The sequence below is a fragment of the Lissotriton vulgaris genome, chromosome 7 (assembly GCF_964263255.1).
Source record: "Lissotriton vulgaris chromosome 7, aLisVul1.2, whole genome shotgun sequence".
NCBI classification, from domain to species: Eukaryota; Metazoa; Chordata; class Amphibia; order Caudata; family Salamandridae; genus Lissotriton; species Lissotriton vulgaris.
Genome location: NC_141695.1, coordinates 132,524,684 through 132,544,558, shown reverse-complemented (window position 1 = coordinate 132,544,558; position 19,875 = coordinate 132,524,684). Strand labels below are relative to the sequence as shown.

Genomic DNA, 19,875 nt, shown 5'->3' with positions numbered 1-19,875 from the left:
GGGAGGCGACCCCGCCGGTGAGCGCCCCGGGAGGAGGGCAGCGCGTCGCCTGTGGGGCTCCGTGTGGAGTGGGAGCCCTTCCAACGTGAAGAGTGAGGCTGCAGAAGTGCAGGTGGGGCCCGGGTGAAAGGAGAGCCCCGCAAGTCAAGCCGGCCGCAAGGCTGCCCCGCCTGTATGTGCACCCGCGAGTAGGAGCAGCACCTGAGAGCCTGAGCAGAGGGGAAGAGTTGACTTCCGCGGGGCTCTCGTATAGGGAGAGAGTGCCCCGCGTGCTCCTCGAGCCAGCATTGAGAGAAAGGAGGTCCAGGAGGCGAAAGAAGAGCCCCGGAATAGCCTGCTGAGTGGGGCCTTGTTCAGACTGTGTGCAGGGCTGGAGAGGGCAACGGGGTACATTGCCGGTGCCCGCCCCGGGGACTGTGTTGCCTTATCAGGTGCCCCGTCTGGCAGAGGGCACCTGCGACTTGGGCTCCAGAAGTATTGAACTGCCCTGACTCTCCTGCACCTAACTGCCCTACCAGACAACTCGGGAGCAAGCAGGTTGCCCTTATTGAATATTTTGGGGTGGAGAGCATCATCCCCCATTGCAGATATAGGTCCCTGCTGTATGGGTTGCCAGTTATTACGGAAGCCTGGTGAAGGAAATGTCTAAGGAAGCCTAGAAGAATAGGGGGGCATATGGTTGCCTACTGAAAGGTATCTGCTCATGCCAAGGATTGATGCCCCAGGTTAAATGTGGGCCGAGTCTATCTTAAGGGTACCCCCTGTTGTTAATGTTATTTGATGCCAATGTATACTGATGTTTTGCGCCAGTTGGTTGATCTTATGCTGATTCCCGGCTGTTATACCCATGAGGATTGTGGGGCCCCTGCGAATGTTATTTACCTGCCTAAGTGAGCCTAATGTATGCAGTGGTGAGGTACACAAAGTGTTGGATGCCCATGGTATTGCTCAGGAATAATGTGCCAGTGTTGACATGCTCAGGGTTAAATGCCTAACGTCACACCGTAATGTGTATGTGTAAGGTTTTATTGAATACAAGGTACCTACTTACCTGATGAGATGCTCACGCCGGAACGCTCGGAAGTGCACACCAGACCCCACAGTTACGGAGAAGCGCTCACAGCTACGAGATCCCAAACTCTGAAAAAGACTATCGAGTTAGACCAGTCCTCTCTGCATCCTATAATAAGGAATGGTTCTAGCAAAAAGAAAAAGAAAGATGACATAACCATTGCAATAAAAAATACAACTTATCAACTTATCTATATTAAGATCACAATGTGGATCTAACCTTGAGAAAAATAAGTTGTGAACAAAAGCCTATGAACCACCACCTCCCGTAACGTGCTTATTCGACCAAAGTAATTATCCTAGGAGAAACCCGACAGAAAATAAGAAGTAGAAACAGAAAATATCAGTGCTACATAGTTCCTGCTGAAGCCTTTTGAATATTAAAAACAACTGAATTTCCTCTATATGAAATAACTGGAATCTACTCTACAGGATAATAAATTAAAGATTTTGTTGTACACCTGTCTCTGTGTAAAAAATGAATGACGGTCACCTGATGAAGGCCTCAGGCCGAAACGCGTTGTGTTCTATTCTACCGCATTTGCCTTCATAAACTTTCCATCGACCGAACATATCGTACAGCACCTTTTTGTATCTATATGTAATTTGTCCTGTTCCTGTTCACAATGAGTACCACATGTTATTTATTATCATTGTAATGAATCATAAATGTTTATCTATGAACTAAATCAATACATTTAAAAAAAAAAGAAATATAGAACTTTTCTGTCCAAAATGGAAAAAAGATATAAAAAGTAAATAAATAACAAGAAAAATAAAATAATCATATATTTTTTATACATTGCTGTCTAAGCGAATTATTACTGTCTATGTAAACAATATGTGAAATGAGGTTGGTAAGGGCACTCATATTATCATTGGTTTGCTATTTTCTTTCTCAACTTATGGTCATCTCCCTGGCCTAAGGTGATGAGACCGATACCTAATGTTGCGGCCCTCATGCTTTCATGCAGGTCCAGTATCGGTTGATTCCAGATATGCTGTTGAGGCCCTGTGTTCAATGTGTTTGTGCCTAAAGTTGGATGCCCACAGGTTTAGGCATTACAAGTTCTGCCTAGTGTTTTATTCCCACAGGTGGATGGCGGAGTAATCCTTGATGTGCCTTCTATGACAGGTGTTCCTGCTTGATGTTAATGCAGGGTGATGCCTATTCTTTATGCAGGAGACGTCAATGCCAGCTATTTTGGGTTATTACCCCTAATGTTTGATTCTTATGCTTAATGGGCTCCCACGCCTAGTGTTTTCCTCCCCCATATTGATGTCGCTGACGTCACATGTCAAGTGCTAACCTTTTTATATTGCAGCTGGACAATGTAGACTTATTTACAGTTTCAGCCCTGTTCCCAATTACCTTGTACATAATTCCTCCCCTGGGCATATACTGCCCTGGCGCTCGCTAACGGCTTGTTGTGATTACCACTGTTCTGCATTTTTGCTAAGCATGGGCGGAAAATCCGTTCCGCTCGCGGATTTCGCGGATTTTCAGTAAATTCGCAATCTGCGAGATTTGCGAATTTCCCGCAAAATCCGCGAACGAAAATCCGTGATCGGGGATTGGGTCAAAAGTTCAAGCTGACTTTTGTAACTCTTTTAGAATGGCGTCAGCAAGCTGCCAGAGCCATTCTAAAATAGTTACAAAAGTCAGCTTCAACAGGAAGCTCAAATAGATAAAGTAAAGCAGGTGCTGCTCAAATTCAGTTACACAATCACTAATCACCCCCAAACTTGGGGTGATTAATGATTGTGTAACTTAATTTGACCTTCAACTGGAGCACCTGCTTTACTGTATCTATTAGTGCTCCCTGTTGAAGCTATTTCTAGCTATTTTAGAATGGCGCTGGCAGCTTGCCGGCGCCATTCTAAGTGGGGCTGAGGACAGAAGGGCACAAAAGTGGGACAGAGGGCAGAAGGGGACAAAAAATGAGTGGAGCAGAGGGCAGAAGGGCACAGAAACAAGTGGTACAGAGGGCAGATGGGCATAAAAAACAAGAGGGTGGCAGTGATTAAGCAGGCAAAAAAAAAACCCCGCAAAATTGTAAAGCGCCTCGCGAACACCCGCGAACACGCAAAGCGCCTTTGCGAACAACCGCGAACACGCAAAAATAAAAAAATCCGCAAATTCGTGCAAATTCGCGAATTTTGCGGATTGCCAATTTGCAAATCCGCAAATTCACGAACTGCCAATTCGCAAAATTCGCCCATGCTTAATTTTTGCCTTGCAGGTTGGAGATACTACTAAACTACTTCTTTTATCCAACCAGAGGCGGTGTCTTGTCTCTTTTGTGGTGTGCCTGGTGTGTCGTCTGTGGGTACTGTGTGAGTGCGTCACATGTCCTCCGAAGTTTGGGCCTGCCCGCTCTGCTCCATGCTACCCCCCCTGGAGATTTGGCAACCCCATTTCTTACAGGGAGGTTGTGTGCTTGTGTGTAGTCCATGCCCTGTTTCCTAGGGTGATGTTGAATCTTATGGTGTACCCTTTGTAGGGGATGTTGTAGTTTTGGTTCTCCGGGGTGAGTATCCTGTGGTGTACCCTACTTTGGGGAGGTGGTAGTGTTTGTGGGTAGTCAATGCCCCATCTCAGTTCCCAGGGTGAATTTCCTGAGGTGTCCCCTATTTAGGGGAGGTTGTGTGTTTGTGGGTAGTCAATGCTCTATTTTAGTTTCCAGGATTACTATCCCGTGGTGTACCCTATTAAGGGGAGGTTGTGTGTTTGTGGGTAATCAATGCCCCATTTTAGTCCCCAAAAGGGGGTGGTGATGGACGGAGCATCTGAATCAATCAAACACTCACACCCGGCTTGCTTGAATCCAGTGGCAAAGTGAGCAAGGGACTCACGTCTGAGCATACCCTGGGTGTGAGTGTTTGATTTATTCAGATGCTCCATCCGTCACCACCACCTTTTGTACCGCTTTTGGCCACAATAAGTGTGGCAGGGTATGCTCAGACGTGAGTCCCTTGCTCACTTTGCCACTGGATTCAAGCAAGCCGGGCTGAAGACGGCTGGAATGCCAGAAACCGGTCCTCGGAAGCTTGATTCCGGTCCAGGGAAGACATGGCTTGGCAGTTCGGGCTGGACTGATCCCATCAGGCACAGGATCAGACTGATTTGCATATAGCCATGTCTGAACTGGGGTGGCAGAGTGGGCTAAAGAACGGTGATGGATTAAACCCAGATCTTTTGACTGGGTGTGAGTGTTTGATTGATTCAGATGCTCCGTCCATCACCACTTCCTTTTGTACCGCTTTTGGCCACAATAAGTGTGGCAGGGTATGCTCAGACGTGAGTCCCTTGCTCACTTTGCCACTGGATTCAAGCAAGCCGGGCTGAAGACGGCTGGAATGCCAGAAACCGGTCCTCGGAAGCTTGTTTCCGGTCCAGGGAAGACATGGCTTGGCAGTTCAGGCTGGACTGTTCCCATGAGGCACAGGGTCAGACTGATTTGCATATAGCCATGTCTGAACTGGGTGGCAGAGTGGGCTAAAGAACGGTGATTGATTAAACCCAGATGTTTTGACTGAGTGTGAGTGAGTGATTCAGATGCTTCGTACATCACCACCTCCTTTTGTACCATTTTAGTTCCCAGCATTATTATCCTGTGGTGTACCCTATTTAGGGACGGTTGTGTGTTTGTGGGTAGTCAATGCCCCATTTTAGTTCCCAGGATTACTATCCTGCAGTGTACCCTACTTAGGGGAGGTTGTGTTATTTTACAGAGTTAGTACCCTGCGTTGTTTTTTTTTGTGGAGATTGTTTGGGCACTATGTTCCGGTCGAAGTCTACCTGCTTGGGACTCATGGCCAAGGGTTTCATGTTGGTAGGACTTTGAGTTAGGAGCCTTATCATATTTTCAGTGTCAGCATGCCTTTATCAGGGGAATTTTTAGTTTCTTTCTAGAGTGTTTTCTCTGGTGAATTTTTGTTATGGGGCTTACACTCTTCTGGTTGTCTTGAGTGAATTTTACCCTATTGTATCTCTCTCAAGGATCTGTGTCTATACTCGTCTTCGTTTACCAGGGTGTTTACCCTGTGGTGTACCCATGTATGGGGAGGTGGTGAGCGTGACCACCTTGCTTGGTCTTGATTCATCTAAACCATGCTGTTACCCTAAGGGAGGGGGATGAGGCATATAGTAGCAAAATGTAGTTGTTTCCTGTTCTTCTAAAATTTAGCATCTTATTGTATTGCTGCTCATGCTAATGATACTTCATGCCGTACATGTCGTGCATTATTTGATTTGTGTACTTCATTTTATACTTTCATACAAATGTTATATTTGAGGTATCTTGCCTATCTTTCTCTCTATTCTCCTGTCATTCCCTAAGGAAAGAGGATGTGTAGTAAATTACTTCTCTGCTGTTCTTCACTGAATAGAATGTTAATGACATAATAGAGTGCCTGAGTGACTCCCAGGGTCACAGTGTCAGTTGGTCAACTCAGGCTGAGCTGCTGGGAGCTTGCTCCTGGTGGGGTTATATCTGTACTTTCATCTTTCTTTACTACAGTGTGTCCATCCCAATGATTCACATAGTGCCTGTTTGTTCGTTTTTGTGTTTAGACTGCTGTTTTAAAAAAGCACTACTTACATTGGCATTTGCACAGGACCCGGTCCCAAACTCTGAGCATAGCTGACCTCGGGCTATCAGCTAACGCCCAGAACCTAGCGCCATTACCGGCGTGCCGATAGGCCACGCCCCCTTCGGAGGCCACGCCCCTCCTCCTCCCTTTCGCCATAAAAATATGTGCTTCCACCGTACGCGCAGCGGACGGGCGCAGCGGGTGCGCCGTCAGCGCGCCGAAGGCGCGCCAAAGGCAAGCCCGTCTGGCCCCGTCCGGGCCCAGCCGGCCCCAGGCCCTACCACTATGCCCATTTTCGCTAGGAAAAACCTGACATACTCCCGGGACAAGCTTCTAGCATTAAAAACCCAGAAACACCCGGACTGCACACGCACCTTGATGGGCGACAACCTATTCACCAGGTGCAACCTCTGCAACCCTGCCGGCTCGGATTCGGCTCTTAGTGGACTTCAACTGGGTCTACTGAATTGCAGGTCTCTCGTGAAGCATGCAGACGAAATCAACCTCTTAATAGGTAACCATGCCACAGATATCTTGTTCTTAACTGAAACTTGGCTCACCTCCAGCAACGACCCCGACATAGTCCTCGCACTCCCTCCAGAATACCTTATGTGCTCGCTGAATAGACCAGAGGGTAGAGGAGGTGGACTAGCCATAATTTACAAAGACGCCTTTACCTGCAGATTCTCAGACGGCTACATCAAGGGATGTGAAAGCTGTCACTTCGCCATACAGATTTCCCCTGTTACCTCGCTAACGGGAATGCTGGTATACCGCCCCCCAGGCCACCTGGCGGAATTTCCAAGCAATCTCATCGACCAGATCTCCATTGAGTGTACGTCCTCCTCCAACTATCTCCTACTGGGGGACCTTAATGTCCACTTTTTGGACCTGGGCGACAAGCAGGCGACAGAACTGCTTCAGGATATCACCTCCACCGGCCTTGACTTAAAAAATCCACAGGCCACTCATGAAAGAGGGCAACTGCTCGACCCCATATTTACAAACATCCCGGACCTGAAAACCCAAGATCACGTTCCCCTCCCTTGGACCGACCACTTCTTGGTCCCCTTTGTTTGGGCTATCAACATTCCGCCCCCGCAACCCTTTAAAATCAGAACCCTTATTAGACGATGGCATAAATTGGACCCAGACGAATGGACAGCCAAACTAACGGAAAACGTTCCCGTCCCCTCTCAAGACCCCATAGTCGCGGACAACGAATTCAATAATTGGGTCACCCAATCCCTTGATGCCATCCTGCCAAAAACCAGCTCTCTGAAACGCACCAAGAGAGTCAATCCATCCCCCTGGTACACCCCCGAACTCAACCTTCTGCGGAAGACTTGCAAGAAGAATGAACGACTATAGAGGAAGGACAAAACAGTAGAAAAAAAAGACTCATTCCGTACCTCCGTAAATATATATAAAAAGGAGCTACGTAACACCAAAATCGCATTCTACGAAAGCAGAATCAAAAACGCGGCAAACTCGGCCCACGAAACCTTTGCCATCCTTAAGGAACTCCTTCACCCTCATGACCCCCCCCCTCAAACCTCTTGACCTTAAAGAAGCGGAAAGCAAATGTACCAATCTTGCTAACTTCTTTGACGAGAAAATAAAAAAAATTCTCGCGGCCATCCCTCCCTCCGAACCGGACCTTCCGGCTCACACGGACTGGGACTCTACCAGCCCCTCTCCTTCCCTGAATGCCTTTGGGCCAGTCACCACGGAAGAGGCTTTGGCAACTTTGGCCTCAATCAAAAGTGGGTCCCCCCTCGACCCCGCACCCCTCCGCTTCCTGAAAACAGTGACCAGCACCATCATCCCCCCCCCTTACGGCACTGATTAACTCTTCCCTCTCGCAGGGCATAGTTCCCCCCAGCTGGAAAGCGGCAGCGGTCAAAGGCCTACTAAAAAAACCCTCGTTGGACCCACAGGACCTTTCTAATTATAGACCCATCTCCCTTCTCCCAGGAACTAGTAAGATCACTGAAAAATTAGTGAACAAACAACTGTCACTTTTCCTGGAGAGTAACAACCTACTAGGGGTCTCCCAGACAGGGTTCCGTCCAGGCCAGGGCACTGACATCGCCCTCCTGGCAGCAGTGGAGAAGGCCAGAAGCACTCTGGATACGGGAGGATCAGTGGCAGTGGTCCTCCTGGACCTCAGTGCGGCCTTCGACACTGTGGACCATCTCACCTTAATCCAACGACTGGGAGAAATCGGAGTAAGGGGTACGGCTCTGAAGTGGCTAAAATCCTTTCTAGCAGGCCGTTCCTTCCAAGTCTGGGAGAACGACAGCCACTCACCCGCTATACCCCTCCGCTGTGGAGTGCCGCATGGCTCATCCTTGAGCCCTACGTTATTCAACGTATACATGGCCCCTCTGGAGAAACTGGTCAGTCCGTTGGGCGTTTCAATTGTCAACTACGCCGACGACACCCAGCTGGTGGTAACCCTTTCACACCCCCATCACCCTCCCTCTGACCTTCACAGTTGTCTCTCTGAAGTTCACCGCTGGATGAACCTCTCCTCACTAAAGCTAAATGGCTCAAATACTGAGATACTGATGCTTGGCCACAAAGAGACCTCCCTGCCGCCTCACCTCTGGCTTGGGTGATCCTCCCGCCCCCAAGGAAGAGGTCAAAAGCCTTGGCGTCTGGATTGATAAAGACCTGAGCTTCAGAATACAGGCAAAAAAGACGGCAGGAACATGCTTTGGACTACTCAGAGCCTGTAGAAAGATCTTCCCCCTGCTTCCTGCGAACGCCAAGAAACTCCTGATTCAGGGCCTTATCTTGGAGAGATTGGACTACTGCAACGCAATCTACCTGGGAGCTCCTGAAGCCACCCTCAACACCTTGCAGAAAGTCCAAAACGCCGCAGCTCGCCTGCTCACGGGCACACCCGCAAGATCTTCGGCTAAGCCAGCTCTCCAGGCTCTCCACTGGCTCCCTATCAGAGAAAGGGTTGCCTTTAAGGCTCTCTGTCTTGCTCACAAAATCCTAAATAACAACGGTCCCCCTCTCCTTAAGGAATTTATCATCCCCTACAAAACGGAAAGGGCCCTCCGGTCCAGCGGAGAAAACCTCATTACAGTCCCCAGAGCTAGAAAAGCCAGTGCCGGTGGCTGCCGCTTTGCGGTCCACACGGCCAAACACTGGAACAACCTTTCACGAAGACTGAGGACAGAACCAAATCTCTTCCAATTCAGGAAATGACTAAAGACTCTCCTCTTTCCTCACCCATAATTTCCTCCTCTGCTGAAACTACAGGAGACTCAGGTTTAGCGCCGGGATGCTCCAGGGTTACTGCGCGCTCTATAAAACCTTTAAATAAATAAATAAATAAATATGATGCAGGCGGTCGGAACAGAAACTGGATGGTCCTTCCTGCTGGCTTCCGATGGCCTTGGAGAGCCCGTCCACCATTCGGAATCTAGCCTGTAATCTCAAGGGTGGGTCTTTCCACCCTTGAGATCACAATGACGGTTTCTGACATGGTTTCCATGCCGGATTGTCCGACATAGAAATCATGTCGGAAAGCATTTTCTGGCCCCCCATTAGGGCCCTCTTGGGTAAACGGCCTCTGGTTGGAGGCTGAGAGGGTACCATGTTGATCCCTGCACCTGGTGGCAAGCACCTCTAGGTGCTTTAGGTGACTGCCATGGGGTGCAGGGATAAACCACACCTCTCATTTTACTATGGGAGCATGCATTATGGCCGCTTTATGGCTAGAATGCATGCTCCCATTGTAAAATGTAAGAATGCAACCGAACAGTGTTTGGTCGCATCTGAATGAGGCGGACGAGACCATTGACCGGGTGTTGGTCGGTCCCATGAAAGAGTGATAGAGAGAGCATGGAAGCAAGGAGGAATGGAGCAGAGCTGGTGAGAGAAGAGAGAGAGAGAGGGGGGAGCAAGGAAGCAAGGAGGAAGGAAGCAGAGCTAGTGAGAGATAGAGTGAGAGAGAGAAGCAGGGAAGAAAGGAGCAGAGCTGGTGAGAGAGAGAGTTAGAGAGAGAGAGAGAGAGAAAGAGAGAGAGTGAGAGAGAGAGAGAGAGTGAGAGAGAGAGCAAGGAAGCAAAGAGGAAGGGAGCAGAGCTGGTGAGAGAGGGAGAGTTAAAGAGAGAGAGAGAGAGAGCAAGGAAGCAAAGAGGAAGGGAGCAGAGCTGGTGAGAGAGGGAGAGTTAGAGAGAGAGAGAGAGAGAGAGAGAGAGAGTGAGAGCAAGGAAGAAAGGAACAGAGCTGGTGAGAGAGAGAGTGAGAGAGAGAGAGAGAGAGAGAGAGAGAGTGAGAGCAAGGAAGAAAGGAACAGAGCTGGTGAGAGAGAGAGTGAGAGAGAGAAGCAGGGAAGAAAGGAGCAGAGCTGGTGAGAGAGAGAGTGAGAGAGAGAAGCAGGGAAGAAAGGAGCAGAGCTGGTGAGAGAGAGAGTTAGAGAGAGAGCAAGGAAGCAAAGAGGAAGGGAGCAGAGCTGGTGAGAGAGGGAGAGTTAGAGAGAGAGAGAGAGAGAGAGAGAGAGAGAGAGAGAGAGAGAGAGAGAGAGCAAGGAAGAAAGGAACAGAGCTGGTGAGAGAGAGTTAGAGAGAGAGAGAGCAAGGAAGCAAAGAGGAAGGGAGCAGAGCTGGTGAGAGAGGGAGAGTTAGAGAGAGAGAGAGAGAGAGAGAGAGAGAGAGAGAGAGCAAGGAAGAAAGGAACAGAGCTGGTGAGAGAGAGAGTGAGAGAGAGAAGCAGGGAAGAAAGGAGCAGAGCTGGTGAGAGAGAGAGTGAGAGAGAGAAGCAGGGAAGAAAGGAACAGAGCTGGTGAGAGAGAGTTAGAGAGAGAGAGAGCAAGGAAGCAAAGAGGAAGGGAGCAGAGCTGGTGAGAGAGGGAGAGTTAGAGAGAGAGAGAGAGAGAGAGAGAGAGAGAGAGAGAGAGAGAGAGAGAGAGAGAGAGAGAGAGAGAGAGAGCAAGGAAGAAAGGAACAGAGCTGGTGAGAGAGAGAGTGAGAGAGAGAAGCAGGGAAGAAAGGAGCAGAGCTGGTGAGAGAGAGAGTGAGAGAGAGAAGCAGGGAAGAAAGGAGCAGAGCTGGTGAGAGAGGGAGAGTTAGAGAGAGAGAGAGAGAGAGAGAGAGAGAGAGAGAGAGGGAGAGAGAGAGAGCAAGGAAGAAAGGAACAGAGCTGGTGAGAGAGAGAGTGAGAGAGAGAAGCAGGGAAGAAAGGAGCAGAGCTGGTGAGAGAGAGAGTTAGAGAGAGAGCAAGGAAGCAAAGAAGAAAGGAGCAGAGCTGGTGAGAGAGAGAGAGTTAGAGAGAGAGAGAGAGAGGGAGAGAGAAAGAGGCAGAAAGAGAAAGAGAGATAGAAAGAGAGAGAGTGAGCGAGAGTGAGAGAGAGCGAAAGCAATGAAGCAAGGAGCTGGAGAGAGAGTTAGAGACAGTAAGGAAGCAAGGAGGAAGGGAGCAGAGCTGGTGAGAGAGAGAGAGTTGGAAAGAGATAGTGAGCGAGTGTAAGGAAGCAAGGAGGAAGGAAGCGGAACTGGTGAGAGAGAGAGTTTGAGAGAGAGTGAGAGGGAGAGAGCTAAATCGGTTGAAACTGGTCTAAGAAAACATCTCGGCCGCTCCCAGGGGGGCTGATCAAGCTCTTTGCAAGGGCCAGTTTTGGTTCCCAGTCCAGCCCTGGGCCATGCCCAACATATATGTTCAACCTTTAACTGAACTAGTGGAGAGCTTTGGTTTTACCATATTTTCCTACACAGATGACACACAATTTTTCTTTTTGCTTTCTTACGTGCGGCATTACTTCTCAAAGGCCTTAAATGCATGCCTTGCTTGGGTTGCCTTGTGGAGGAAGAAAAACGCCTTGAAGCTAAATGGGGAAACGATGGAGGTTCTGGACTGGGAAAGAACTCAGCCTTATGGGGCCCAGAGCATTAGCTTAAAAATGTAGGTGCACTTCCTGCACAAGCTCAAAACGTGAACAACCTTCGTTTCTTACAGGACAACAATTTTTCCTTGAAGCCTCAGGTTGTGATGGTGGCTGGCACGTGTTTTAGGGTCTTGAAATGACTGCAGAGAATCCTTTGGATTCCTCTTTTCTCTGCCCAATCATTCATGCCTTATTCTATCCAGATTGGACTATGGCAACATCCTTTATCAGGGGGCTGATAGAGCATCTCTAAATAGGTTCCAGGTGGTGCAATACTAGGCTGCCAGGCTACTTTACAGGCTACCAAAACATGCAATAGCTTCTTCTCTCCTGAAGGAATTGCACTGGCTTAAGGTGGAGAAGCACATTCAATTAAAACAGTTCTGCCTTGTGCACCATGCTAGATCAGGAGTTGGCCCTTTCTATCTCCATGGACTAGTGAAACCTTAGCGTCTGACTTGTTCACTATGCTCTAGGGATCTTTTGCTATTTGTAGTTTGAGGGTCAAGCGTACTCATTCGAGAAGATGGTCCTTGCCTATATGGGCCCCAAGCTTTGGAAGAGTCTCCTGCTAACTTTGAGAGGCTGCATTTGTTGTCCTCCTTTCAGAAAGAGCTAAAGACCTGTTTGTTTGAGTAGTGGGATATAACTGCACCCTATCTGTCCTTAGTGCCTGGAAACCTCACTGTGGGTGGCTGTTTGCACCATATAAGCTCTTTTACTGCTACTTCTATTACTACTACTACTACTACTACTAATAATAATAATAAAAATAATAATAATAATAATTATTATTATTGTTATTATTATAATAATAAATTGTCAGGTCAAGCCCTGTACAAACCCAAAGCACTTGGCAACACATCACACCTCAATGAGGACCCAATGTGGAGCGCTGAAGGTCACTCGCCAAGGCTGGCACTGTGTCATGAACCCTAGGCCAGGCTCAAGGATCTGCATTTCTAATCGAATACCAAGTGGGGTCCAATGCAGTGGGATCAGATTCAAGCCCTAAAGCAGGGACACGTTCTGGGTCCCATGTCACCCCCAAGGCAGGCCTGCAGAGGTGGGTCCAGACCAAACTAAATGATAGCCCGTTGAGTTGGGTTCGAGTCACACTCCCAGACATGGCCAGGGCGACCTGCGATAGGCCAGCATCTATGGGACGACTCAGGCACTAAGCTTCAGGAAAAAGTTAAAGGCAGCCTAGCACACTGAGTTCCAGATCAAACCCAAAGGTAGGACTAAAGGCCTGCTTGGGAAGAATGATTAATCATTAGAGTGTAGATCAAGATCAAAAAGAAAGACACAGTACAACGTTTTTGCATTTTAAAAAAAAAAGTTTAATTTATTTTTGAAGATGAGAATTATGCAAAAAGATGCATTGGATAGCTAGCTCAGATAGATCCCCAGGTTGCAAGAAGCAATACAAATGCTCCCACAAAAAGGTTCACACTTTCAAATATGAATTATCAAAATACATTAATAAAAGTCTTTAGGTATCTTTGAAGGATGGATGGCACCAACCCGACAATAATTTCATCAAAACCCTCATGTGAAGTACTCGGGGGCTCGTGCCTGATACACCAGCTTGCACTGTAATGTTAGGAGGAATAACAACACTGAGGTCCCTCGGTGCTCAACCTGACTCATTAGTTTGTATTGTGGACAGAAAGATGAGGCTCACTAGGTTATAGCTGGCTTCAGCACTTCCTTTGAACTATACAATCAGGTGTGGGGTGTCCCTGGGATAACAGGACGTTACATGGGACATTGTTCATAGGGGCAGGTCATCAGCTAGCCCACCTGACCCTAACTGAATCAGACACATGGAGGCAATACATTTTCAATAATGGAATGCAAAAGAATATACATTAGCTTAGTAGGTTATATATTAGTGGATATCCCTAGATATGGCTGTTGAAAGATGCCTATAAGGCGATCATAACCTCTTAATTCACCAACTTCTATCCCAAGTCTCGATAGCATGGGTTAGGTGCCTGGAAGGTTGCAATTATTACACCTGGCGCCACCAGTGGTAAAGCTGGCCCTGGTCCCATCCACTGCTTAATCCAAGACCTGTGGACCTTTTTCTTCTTCAAATCCCGGTCCACGGGCACACATAGGGGAAGAGCTTTCTCTGTTACTATTGCCTCTTAATGGAATCGCAGATTCAGCCAAACCGTACATTGTGGCAGTACCCTTACCACACAGCTGCTGTCCCGCAACCTTTCGATACGTCTTCATCTGTTTTTTGGCTAAACAGCACCTTGATGAGTTGTAGAGGTTTACAAATTAAAACAAAAAGTAAACACTAGAAAAGTGGAAGGCCCTTGACCCACCACAGCACGAGGTCCCTTGGAGAAGGAGTCCCGCTGTTCAGTGCCCCTCAGAAATTCAAATTGATTGAGGATAACATTATTATCATTCAAAGAAGCAGTAGGGATGAGGGAACGCTGGGAGCCATACATAACACTTTGTCCATCTGTTTTTTCTTTCAGGAAAAGCAATCTCGTGCCAAGTGTGCCAAAATAGGACCGGCCTGTCTTGCGCGGGGAAAGTGACCGCATGTGGCGCTCCATATGATACCTGCATTGGTCACTATGCTGAAACTACAAATGGTGAGTCCATGGTACCAGTGCTTGATATAGTCCAGCCAGTGCAGCCCTCAATCTACAAAACATCAACACTTCATCCATGTAAATATCAATATTAGGAGTAATAAGGTAATCACTACTTGGTCAGATGAAGTGACACATATGAGTTCCATATAATCTGCAATATTGGTGGGGTGACATCAAATTATGTATCATTCTCTGTAGATAATCCAAAGACAACCTTGCTATGCAGACATTAAAAAAAATCCTGCTATTGGGTGGAACCTGGGGCTATAATGTAACACATCTTAGCAACACCTTTCATTGTGTAACATTAAATGACATGAAAAAATACCACACAATACGAGTCAACACTACATACAGATTGTTGAAATATGCCATAAGAAACAATGTCATACTCTAGATATATCATTACAAAGTATGGAATCACAATTACATGCCATGATGGAGCACTTTAGCACATGGTGGAAGAGCAGACAGGTGATAGGCATTTGCAGTCTCTCACCCAAATTCACTCTCTATGGAAGAAATGGGTGATCTGTGCATGGACAGGTACTCGGGGTCTTTACTTTCTCTTGGCCAACACCGAACTCCTGTCAGAGCAACCCAGTCAGGCCCCTCCCTCTCTAACATGGTAAATATTTCTCTCAGAGATCCACTGGGCCAATGGTTGAGAGCAGACAGACTGTTGCTATTGGTCAAAAACATGGAAGTTGTATACCTCACTTGAGTACCATAAGCTTTACATAGCTCTGGGTGCCCACTGTGGCATATCAGGCCCCCAGAGCCCCGGTGGCGTGGGGGGGGCCTGAGCTCCAACTGTCTCTCTGAAATGTGTCAAAATTACACCTGGATATCAAATATTTAGGCCCCTAGAGGGCGCATTATCTTTCAGGTGGCAGTGAAACGGCAGCTGGTGTGTGAGTGTCTTACACTTTTTAGGTCTGGCTAAAAACAGCTGTAACTGTCTTGTCTACCTTATGCTTTAAAAAAAATCATATAAAAATACATGCATATTTAGGGGTCACCAATAAACACTCGTTCACCATTGGACTGTTGACATGTCCCTTCTACCCCAGCAAAAGGTATAGATCAACAAACACTCCAGCTATTGGATGTGTTTATTTTGAGTGACTAAATTTTAACCTTGTACCATTACCCTTCTGCTTTTGTACACATATAAAAATAGTTCACCCAATATAAAAGATGTTAAACACTTGTACTTCCCAATGACTGAAAGTCCCTATGTATAGTAGGGTCGCATCAACTATTTTCATAACCCTCAGACATTTATTGTAAATTACTATGTACATTCTTCACTCTAAACCAGCTTCGGTATAATTATTTATCCTACAGACAATTAGCACAAGCCATTAGAGTGGCTAGAGTGAATATGCATATTTTTAGTTTGAGGCTATACCCCCACACCATTGTGATTGACATTTCAAACATTTGTATCTGACTTGAGAGAGCCCTCCAGTGTTTAGTTGTGGAGCAGCATCTCCCCGATTGGAGTGTTGTACAAGCACTGTTAGCATGCAGAAAACACTACTCTCAAATGAAAGATGTTTGCATATGCTTGGCATCCTTCCTGATACCAAGCTCCCTCTTTCCCCTAGAATGAGGTGCATACATGTGTCATTCCCCTGGAGGGAGCCTCACACAGCCGCATTCACTGCAATGTCACAAGCCCCTAGACGGAATGCCAATAAGCCTGCACTAACACCGCTGCCCCTAGAGGAAGAGTACAAAAATAATGGAGAATGCAGGACGTTCCTGCCAACAAAACATGAAAAAACAAAACTAACTATTTAATTGTGTTGTACTTACCAGTGAATAAAAATTAGTTTAAATTGATGGGTGTTTAAAAAAAATAACAAGAAATGTATTGAAATCTGTAATTTGGACTCATTATTATGAACCAGCTTTGGCAAATAATGAATTCTATAGAAAACAAGCACAACTTGTTAAAATAGCAAAAATGTGTACACACATTTATACACTAGAGCCCTGTGCTCTCACCTTGCTGCAGGTCAGGTTTTAAAGTCTTTATTTCGATTTTTAACAAATCATAAAAGACACATTAGAATACAAAAGAATATTACTAATTCAATTAGAACATCCACAGAAAAACAATACTTTAAGGAATATTTAAACACTAACAAACAATATACAAATACGTATATAAATAAAAAGAACATTTCATGACAAATGGATAAAACAGGATTAAATTTCGATTAATGAATAAAGAAACCTGAGTATTTCATATAAGAATAAGAATAAAAATAATTACATTAAAAGTCAACATTGCAGTTCAGAATTACAAAAAAAGAAATAAGGGATGCAGATGATGAAACTTGGCACTAATGCATACTGGTTTTTAGCCTTAGAAGCCAAGCCCATCCCAGATACTTTGCCAAGGTTACCACAAAGAGTTCTGAGGTGTTAGTCCTAAGCACCCATATACCTTCCATCGCTGTTTTAAATGGTAGTTTTTGAAACAAAGGTTTTAACCATTTCTTTCGGGGTGCATCGTACCTTGGGCAGGCAAATAGAAAATGACCTTCAGATTCAACATGACCTGGGCAATATGTACAATTGGGCGATATACCTGTAGACCGTTTGTTCAGAAAGGTGTTTAAGGGCAAAGCGCCCACTCTAAACTGATGGTACAACTTCTTATCTAACGGTCGAGATATAACATCCCAGTATGGCTCTCTCAATAGGTCAAGTTTGAATGTCAAAAACCTGCCTGTAAGGCCGTTTTTGTTGGATAGCAGGACTCTTTTTAGGCGGGTTGTGGCCCAATATAGTGATTTAAATTCGTCTTTGGGTGGGAAAACGTTAGATTGTGGGGATGTCCAGAGATGTTCCAAGCCCATGTCTTTAAGGATGGATTTAACTGCAGAAAGCCATGGTATTTTCCCTGAACCCCTGGTAGACCTAACTTCCGACAGTTCTTTTGCAAAGAGGGATAGATCTGGGGATGTCCATATCCGTCTCCACAATGCCACTAACCTAAATCTTGCCATCTCATTAATAGGTGGGGAACCAAGGTCCAAACAGAGAGGGATCAAGGGTGTAGACTGTGGGAGACCCACTAAATTTCGAAGGAATCTACATTGGGTTTTGAACAGGTTAGACAAGTCCATGTGGCCCCATAGATCCGCGCCATATAAGATGGCTGTAGAGATTTTAACATCACAGATCTTAAGGGCCGGTAGGACCCGTTTTGTGATTGATTCCTTCTGCTCTTTAACGAGGCAACCAGTTAGCCTGGCAAGTTTAAGATGTTGCATATTAATCTGGTCTTTCCATCTTAAACGGCTATCAAGGGTAACCCCTAAATAGGTCATGGTATCGACCTGTTAAAGGTTTACTCCATTCAACTTCACTGAACTTCGCACTAAGTGTTTTTTGTAAGAACCATCAATTTTGTTTTCCCCACATTGACTACCAAATTATTGATGGCACAGTACTCCTCGAAGCGGTCAAGAGCCCGCTGGAGTCCGCCGCGTGTTTTTGAGAGGATTAGAGTTTCATCTGCGAAGATGAGTAAAGGGAACCTCATCCCTGCCAGCATTGGTGCATCAGTGGGGGTATCCATGAAAAATTTAACAACTTGATCGAAAAAAAGGAGGAAGAGGGTAGGGGCCAGGACACACCCCTGGCGGACACCTCGAGTTACGGGGAATGTTTCCGTCACTTGTCCCTGACCCCCCCAACTCACCCTCGCAAAGTTGTCCTCATGGAGTCTTACAATGAGGTCCAGTAATTCTAGTGGGCACCCCAGATTTTTCAGCACACCCCATAGCCTGTCCCTAGGCACTAGATCGAAGGCGGACTTCAGATCAATGAATGCAGCATAGATGGTGCCACCACCCAACCACACCTCCTTCCAATAGATCAGGCAGAATCTAAAAACCTGATCTATGGTGCTCAGTCCCGATCTGAAGCCCGCCTGCATGGGTGACAGAATATTCTCCGTTTGATCCATCCCTGGACCCGTCCTAGAACCATGCGCGCCACTATCTTTTGAATCAAATCGATTAAGCTGATAGGGCGGTAGTTGCCTGGAATGGATTTATCACCCTTCTTGTAAATTGGGACAATTTCGGCCCCTTTCCAAGATTTCGGGACTGTAGCTCCAAGGGCCAAAGTGTTAGCTATCCTGGTAATATACGGGTGCCACAGAGTGGGATTAGATTTAAATAGATCAGCCGGGATCAGATCCATACCGGGGGCTTTACCTCGAAGAGTAAGTGCCAACGCCAACTCAACCTCAGCAACCGTAAAGGTGAGTTTTTCACTTTGTGGGGTCGGCAAGAGTGCATTGCCTAAGGGATTTATAGCCTCATCATCACCAGCTCTTAATTGGGCCGAATAAAATGATACCCAATCCTCCAGAGGCACATTGTTTCCCGGGGTAGAAGAGTCTATGGGCCTCATTTATGAAAGCCTTGCGCCATCGATGCGGCACTTTTTCCCATGTTAAAAGTGACGCATCGGCGGCGCAAGGCCTTCATAAATAAGGCCCTATATTTTTACCCCATTTAACCAAATCCCAAAACCTTTTCTGATTGTTAGTGGAAGAGGCATCCAGGAGATCTGACCAGAACTCATCCTCCCACTCCCGTTTAGCTTTGCTAAGGGTTTTTTTGTAGTGAAGTCTAGCAGCCCTCACTCCAACCATGTCCCGAGATTTAATGGCTGTAATGAGAGCTGCATGTGCCTCTCTACATTTCTTGTTATACCATTTTTGGGGCAAAGGATTAGTTTTAGTAGTAACATTCCCACATGGTTTGGATAGCAGGGTTTTTAAGCGGTCAAAACAATCAATATGGATACCCATCACATTATTGGCTGATCCAATATCCACCCCCGACATATCTATTTGCAGCATTTCATTAAATGCATTCTCCACTACAACATTGATATTATTTAGTAAACACTCATCTACCATGACCCGTGACCACTTCAATCTCGTCCTGTCGTTGGTAAGTTGAGCGTCCCCTGTATAGGTGGCAAATGGCTCCTCGTGTCTATTTAGACCCGGTAACTTCAACGATAGAGACAGTGGATTGTGATCACTTTCCGGGCGCTCTAATACTGCCATGTCGATTAGCAAAGCCCAATGTTCCATGTCCAGTAAGATATAGTCAATGCGGCTCTGCCTCTGGCCATTATCGAAAGTACAATTTCCCTTCACATCCGAGGCGGAGCGGCCATTACATGCACGGAACCCATTTTGTAAACAAAAAGCCATCCAGGACACTGCAGCCTCTGTTGCTTTAGCCCTCTTCTCCACTTGTAAGTCCGGAATACCCCATACCGAATCGTCTGCCATAGTCCAGGTATCTCCCATATCTAACACAGGTTCTATAGTACAATTTAGATCGCCAGCAAGGATGGTAGTAATGCCTCTGTCCATTTTCGCAATCATATGATCAACTAGGTTCAACAGGGGTGGGCTTCGACCGCCAGACAGACCTCTAGCATAAATATTGATAATGTTCATGATTTGCTTGTTCCCTTTGTTTATTATGATGGAGAGGAGATCCTGACTCTCCACCGGGTACTCCGTTGGATAGAGACCCAGGGATTGTTTTACCCAGATTAACAAGCCACCTGCGGCCCGCCCTTTACCTCCTTTGATTGCGGGTTTGAAGAAGTTAATGTAACCTAA

General features: G+C 46.5%; 1 protein-coding gene across 1 annotated transcript in view; it reads left to right on the top strand.

Moving 5' to 3' along the window:
- Positions 1–19,875, top strand: part of LOC147700998 (phospholipase A2 inhibitor and Ly6/PLAUR domain-containing protein-like) — a 54,839-nt gene that overhangs the window by 17,693 nt on the left and 17,271 nt on the right. The window contains exon 2 of the mRNA XM_086929819.1: positions 14,073–14,192. Coding sequence (XP_086785945.1) covers positions 14,073–14,192 — 120 coding nt within the window. The remainder of the gene's footprint in view (positions 1–14,072; positions 14,193–19,875) is intronic.